This window comes from Bison bison, unplaced genomic scaffold (genome assembly GCF_000754665.1).
Source record: "Bison bison bison isolate TAMUID 2011002044 unplaced genomic scaffold, Bison_UMD1.0 scf7180017864519, whole genome shotgun sequence".
NCBI classification, from domain to species: Eukaryota; Metazoa; Chordata; class Mammalia; order Artiodactyla; family Bovidae; genus Bison; species Bison bison.
Genome location: NW_011495072.1, coordinates 1,003,559 through 1,010,043, shown reverse-complemented (window position 1 = coordinate 1,010,043; position 6,485 = coordinate 1,003,559). Strand labels below are relative to the sequence as shown.

The following is a 6,485-nucleotide window of genomic DNA, read 5'->3' as shown; positions in this document are numbered from 1 at the left end:
CCCATGCCTCCTAGCATTTGGCTACCGTAAGCACCACCGCTTGCTCCTGCTGTAGAATTCAAGAAGAGTTCTACATATCTGTGTTCTGAAATGAGAAAAAAAAAGTTTGAAAATGTATGTTGGTGACAGAAGATAAACTCTTTTAAGTTCTTTTAAGTAGATCTGTGAACTTATTACTTTTAGTAAAAAAAAAAATTCTAGCTGCTTGTTCTCAGGTGATTTACTTCATGCAGGTTTTAAAAAGCAGTCAAGCATTCATCTAAATCGCTTAAGTCTGTCAATCAAGCATATACCTTCAGTCAGTGTTGTTATCAAATTAACTTATCAAATTCATTTTAGTCATAGAACTTTTTAAAGATCCATAGAACCCTATCACTAGATTAAAAAATTTTCACATCCTCAGTATTCCTCTATTATAATCATTAGTCACACAACTATCTGTAAAGAGACCCCAAAATCCTTAAATCACACTTACGCATATTTGCTTTGTCTTTTGACATAGCTGCCACAGCATCTTCATGAGTTGCAAACTCGACATCTGCTTCACCAGTTACTCTGCCATCAGGACCAATTTCAATATGTACTCTCACAGGGTTGAGTGGTGAAAAAAACTAAATACAAGGTATTTCAAAGAATCAAAATCAAACCTTGTTACAAGAAACAAAATTTTAACATGCTGCTTCACTTAAGTAGAACCACCACCATGTTTGTACTGCTATACTGAAATAGACAATTTATCAATCTATCCTCCACTTACATTATAAATGTCATTCTCAGTAGCTCTGTAAGGTAATCCCCGCATGTGAACACAGTGTCCTGTTGTGCTCTGGAAAGTAGAGCCACCATCCCCGTATCTGTGATCTGACATTCCTGAAAAACAGTAATTGAGGTCTAGATGAACAAGAGTGTAAGTATCCCTCAGAAGAGAAATTCAATTCTTACCTTACCTCTTCCGAATCTATCTGACCCAAATCCATAGCCATCATTATAGCCATTATAATCATCATAGCCTCCATAACCTGAAAGACAAAAAGTACTATCACTACATGAAAACACTCACAAAGAACAGACCTCATGACACTTGCACAGTCTACATACCTCCACCATAAGCACCACGCCTCATCCTTTCAAAGCCAGCTCCTCTTCCAATGCTGTTATACCCTCTGCCAGCCCCAGGTCTGTCATAGGGACCTGGTCGCTGCATGGCCATAAGTTTTCGTGGTGGATCATAGTGAGTTCTAACTTCAGCTCGACTGCTCTTAAAGATTTCGATATACCTAAAGCATTGTTCATGAGGAAGGGGGGTGGGGAAGGGAGAGAAAACATTAGTTCATTTCATACAGGTATTTAGTTACACAAGAAAACAATGAAGTCATAGCCATGAAACTGACTAATATTTAAAGCCAGATTTCTTATATTTGCATAGGCAATGACCAGAAATTCACTCAATTTTAAGATTTAATGTAAACTTTATAGGAGAAAAACATCCTCCTCTGAGGCAGAGTGCCCAACCTTAGGGGTAGAGAGGAGTACTGTAAATGTCTTAGGAGGGAAAGAATTCCACTCAACTTTCAACATTTCATGTCTTAAATCCATTGGCATCATGTATAGCAAGTGGGCTAAAAAGCCAGCCTCCACCAACAGTCTAGCCCACACTACACATCTCCTTCCGCCAATAAATTCCCCAGCCTATGCTTTTAGTAGGAATCAGCATAGGTAAGCGCATGCTTCAATGAAAAATAGTCACAAGCAAAGAGAATAAAACCTTTTGTGACAATTTCTTGAAAGCTATGCTTATTAATACATATGCAGAATATTTATACAGCAAGAAAAAGTTTGTTGCATTTCAACTTTAAAAACAAGATCAGAAAGTATCACATTTTCTTATGGTAATATTAATTTACTAGGTGGGTGTTATTACAGCTAAAGCCAGGTTTGCATTAACATTTTTAAAACCATAGTCTCTCAACTCCACTGACTGGGGTTAATTAGGACTCTTACAAAATTGTGAAGTAGATCAAATTAACTGGGGACAATTTTAAAATCTAAAATTTAATCTGAAAGTACTATTGGACTTTTGACACTGGAAAAGTTTGAAAATTGTGGCAGAATATCAAATAGACTATGAAATCAGATTTTTTTTCCCTTGATTCTAAGCAGAGAGAATATGGATTTAATAGTTTACCATAAGAAAAGTGACAAATCCAACCAACCATCCATCCCCACCTGTGCCCTATTCTTTCCTTGTGTTTCTTTAGAGCCTTTTCAGCTATTTCCTGTGAAGCAAACTGCACGAAGGCCTCCCCCGTACTCCTCCCCTGGAAGTCCACCGGCAATGTTATCCCATTTGGCACGATTTCCAACCCTTCAACCCAAGGACAAATAACCCCAGTAGGGGGGCAATATTAACATCACAAGCCCAGAAATGATTCTTCTTATAGCTTTAAATAAACCAGAATTTTAACTTTAGGTGAATGGTATGCTTTCAACAAGTACTCTTTAAAAAAGCATTGCAGTAATATGAAGTTCCATTATTACAGACTATATCTCAATTCTTAACACATCCCATGACATGGTATACAAGAAAACACTTTGAACACAGGATGCATTAAGAATTCAACAATTAAGAACACTTATTTATCTATGCAACTTAATGTTGAATTATACAAGAATTACACACATTTTCAAGCATTAAATACAATAGTTTTGCTAAATTCAAAGATACACCTTCTACCTCATTTCATATTTTTCAATGTTTTAAAGTTAGTGGAACTTCAGTTTTTAAAAATTACATATTTAAACATTTCATATACAAATTGAAACATTGCTTAGTCATACAATTGACAAACATACAATCTAAGCTTTCAACAAACAACTGATCTAACACAGCACAATCATGCACTCTTATTCTCTAACAGTAGTATGATTCACTTCTGGAAATTCCGTCTATGAAAAATCCTTTCCGTGGATACATTCCCAAGCTTACAAAAAGGACTTAAAGCACTTTCCTAGAAGATATGAAATTATGTTCATATTTAACGATGTTGACAGATAGCATTCAATTCTCACCAATTTAGACAAAAACAGTAAAAATAGACTTGATTTCAAAAATTCTGGCAAAACATTAGGACTTGATACATATCTAATAGTCAAAATTTTAACACATACTATACTAAACCATGAAAGGATTTGTTAATTCCAATTTATAACATCATGAATATTAAGCAACAATATTTAAAATATATGCTCTAACATTCTGCTAAACATTCAAATACTTTAGGCCCAAAACAATTTCAAAACAGTTTCTGTACTTCAGATACTAAGACTACATTCAAACTACACTTCCTTTCCCTATTTTTTCTTGCATAAACAGAATGAGATCATTAGAGACATTTCTGACCCCAGTACCTACTGTGTCTTACAATATAGACACCTGCCATAAATTACAACAGCCTAACATACTAATCTAATGTTAAGGGATCTTACCTTTAACGTGAAGTATTTTGCTGAACAGCAATGTGAGGAAAGTAGTTAAGTTGTTGAGGACAATCCTCAAAGATCTACTCTGAACTACAATACTAAATATAAGCAAAGTTAGCATTTTGGAAATAATTAATCCACCTTTAAGATGGGCTTAAATTATTTGACGGTCTCCAGGAAGAAGAAAACATCTGCATATACTCACAACCTATTTAAATATCTAAGCTTCTCAACTTTTAAGTCTATTCAATCACATGTTGCCAGCTGCTAGCCAGAACTCACTGCTCAATAACAAACACGACTACATACCTGAGAAGAACTGAACAATTTCTTCCTTGCTACATCCAAATGGGAGTCCTCTAAGCCGTACAAAGCCATCATTGGCCGTGTCAGGACTATTTGGACCAGTATGCTTCAACACCCAATCCATTTCAACGTTGTTTGACTTGAATACTGAAAGAGGTGCTTAGAATTAGTCAACTTCGGAAAGTTACAGAACAATGTTCAGACTTCCTGGGTCTTTAGATAATCTAGGAAGAGCTGCCATAAACTCTTAGATGACCATTTCCATGCGGTCAAATACCTAAAATTCAGAAGGGGTAAGATAGATTTCTATTTGTTTAATGTTTTATTTACTGTTACTAGGGCAATGTAAATCAAACCTTCAACATATCTGTGTCCCATAGTTTCTCTGTCTTTTTTCAGGGCCAATTTGACTTCATCTTCTGATTCAAGTTCAACAAAAGCCTCGCCACTCGGTCTGCCTTCTCTGGTGTAGATGAAACGAATACCTTGAGCCCCATTTTGAATTTTGCAGTCTGGAAAGAAAACAACCGTTAATACAGAATTTAAAACTAAAAACCACCTCTGGGTGATACAGATAAAATGCCTATACATACCCCCACTACAAAGGAAATCATTTGCAAAACCTAGAATGAGCAACATTACTATCTCCTAAGGTGTCTTAGTAATTAAGCAGTTTTCCTCTCATGACCAAACTTTCTTATTCCCCTGAATACATTCCCGATCCATCAAGAAAATCCAATATTCAAAGCAGTTTCTTACCGAACTTATCTCCAACTCATTACTCATGTGTGTCCATTAAACATACTTTTAATAATAACTCCTCAGCAAATTTTTCAATCTGGACTTTGTGATTTTTATGGTCTTTTCTGAATACACTTGGTTTGGACTTTTGATTCGGGGTATTTGACAGTTTTACCTTACTAGAAGCAACATCACAGTTTCTTGCTCAAATCCGAACTGCAAGGCCAATACTCACCTGAAAGGGGATCAATGTTACCAAGCTAAAATGCTCCAAACGCACAGCTGAAGCCAAACCCAGTCTTGCTCACTGCAAGGTGGCTTCCCATGTATTTGCTTCTTGTTTTCGTTTTCCGTTACATACACTGAATTCAGATAGTAAGTCAATACTACAAATATCCTTCCAACCTGTAAATTTCTACCAAATATCATCTTTCAGTCTAATCTTACACTAATAATGAGAACACGGGCATTTGGCAGACATTCAAGGAAACCTACATACTGGAAAAAAGCTACCCAGGCAAGAAAACTTTTCCGGGTTTCAATGCCCTCAACTGTAAAGCGAGCCAGACCACGAACTCTTCAATTACCAAATCCCGATTAGGAAAACTGTCTTAAATTAAGAAGCGATATTTTCTTTTTCCAAAACAGAATGCCCCTTTTCAAATCAACACCCAAATTTGAAAAGTGTTAGCAATTTAAATTTGTAAGGTATTTGCTGAGCTACTCGGCAAATTTTCCCAAGATTGCGGGGAAAATCTGGTCTATTCCCATTTATCCTTTGTGAGAAAAGACATACACAGATAAATACTTAAAAAGATAAACAAAAATTCCACCAGAGGCCGCATTCCCCCCAGGAGCGCCGGGCGGGTGGGGCTTTCGCAATTTCCATTGCGTAACCGCAGCCTGCTGGGCGCGCTCGACAGCGGGAACAGCTGCCGCCCGCGCCCCACTAGGGGGCGCCACGGGCTCGGCCCCGCCGTCGTCGCTGTCGCCTCCTCGCTCTCCCGCCCTGCGGCCCCAGGTGCTTAATTCCAGCCTCCGTTTCAGACTCACCAGAAAAAAACCGCTGCACTTCGTCTGCAGAGCAAGACCAAGGCAAGCCCCGGACCTTCACCACGAACCCCTCACCGCCTTCGGTGCCCAACATCATGGTCTCCTAGTGGGTGCTGGCGTCGAATCAGACTGCAAGACCCGGGTCGGCAGTCAGACCTGGAAGAACGTTAAAATGAAACAGCCCTCCGCTCTCGAGACTGCCCGCCTGCCCGCGGAGCCTCAGGATGGGTCGACCCCGTGAGGACGTTCCGACCCCAGCGAATATAACAACGAGTGCCCCACTTGCCAGCAGCCAGACGCCCGAAGCCGCTCTGTGCACCAGGTATCGTGGCCCCAAGCCGAGGGGGAACCCGGCCTAGCGCCAGCGTGGAGGCTAGGAAATGGCGGCGGTCGCTTCCGCTCCGCCTCCTCCGACATCTCACACAATAGAGTCGTCGCGGCCTGCAGGCCTCAGCGGCCCTGCCGCAACTCGGCGAACCATTCCTGGCTCCTAACGGCAGCTCTCACCTTGCCAAAGACCCTGACGCTCTACACAGACCCAGGGGCAAGCAATCCTCGCAAAACTGACAGCCTCGGGGGACGCTGGATGGTAAACACCGAACAACAAACACTCACCTGCAAACACAACTTCGGCGCGGCTGAGACGAAATGGCTAGTGGGCGCCTGCGCAACCTAAATAAGGCCCTTTGAACAAGCTCTGCGCACGCGCAGCCAGGTGCCCGCACCGCCCTCTTGCGTCACACAGAGCTCGGACGCATGCGTAGTTTTACGAGCCGGCCCACTCCAGCCCGCTAATTATTATTCGCATGCGTATTTGGTTCAGCCCCACCCACCTCCTTAAACCCACTAGGCTGTTTTGCGCCTGCGCCTTACCGCGATTAGCGCGCCTTAGCGGTTTTAGTTTC

The 6,485-nt window shown here is 40.6% G+C and overlaps 1 protein-coding gene across 8 annotated transcripts in view; it reads right to left on the bottom strand.

The window, feature by feature from the left end:
- The window catches only part of HNRNPH1 (heterogeneous nuclear ribonucleoprotein H1 (H)), a 9,684-nt gene extending 3,385 nt beyond the window's left edge, over nt 1-6,299 (bottom strand). For 7 of the 8 annotated variants that reach the window (XM_010830691.1, XM_010830689.1, XM_010830690.1 and 4 more), the window contains exons 1-10: nt 6,196-6,299; nt 5,581-5,736; nt 4,143-4,298; nt 3,790-3,933; nt 2,227-2,365; nt 1,099-1,277; nt 948-1,019; nt 758-891; nt 476-611; nt 26-85 (exon numbers count right to left, since the gene is read on the bottom strand). In XM_010830691.1, the coding sequence (XP_010828993.1) occupies nt 26-85; nt 476-611; nt 758-891; nt 948-1,019; nt 1,099-1,277; nt 2,227-2,365; nt 3,790-3,933; nt 4,143-4,298; nt 5,581-5,677 (1,117 nt within the window). In that variant the 5' untranslated portion in view covers nt 5,678-5,736; nt 6,196-6,299. Of the gene's footprint in view, nt 1-7; nt 86-475; nt 612-757; nt 892-947; nt 1,020-1,098; nt 1,278-2,226; nt 2,366-3,789; nt 3,934-4,142; nt 4,299-5,580; nt 5,737-6,195 lie in introns of all 8 variants that reach the window. The other variant, XM_010830694.1, reaches the window with a different exon arrangement.
- Nucleotides 6,300-6,485: the final 186 nt, after the last annotated feature.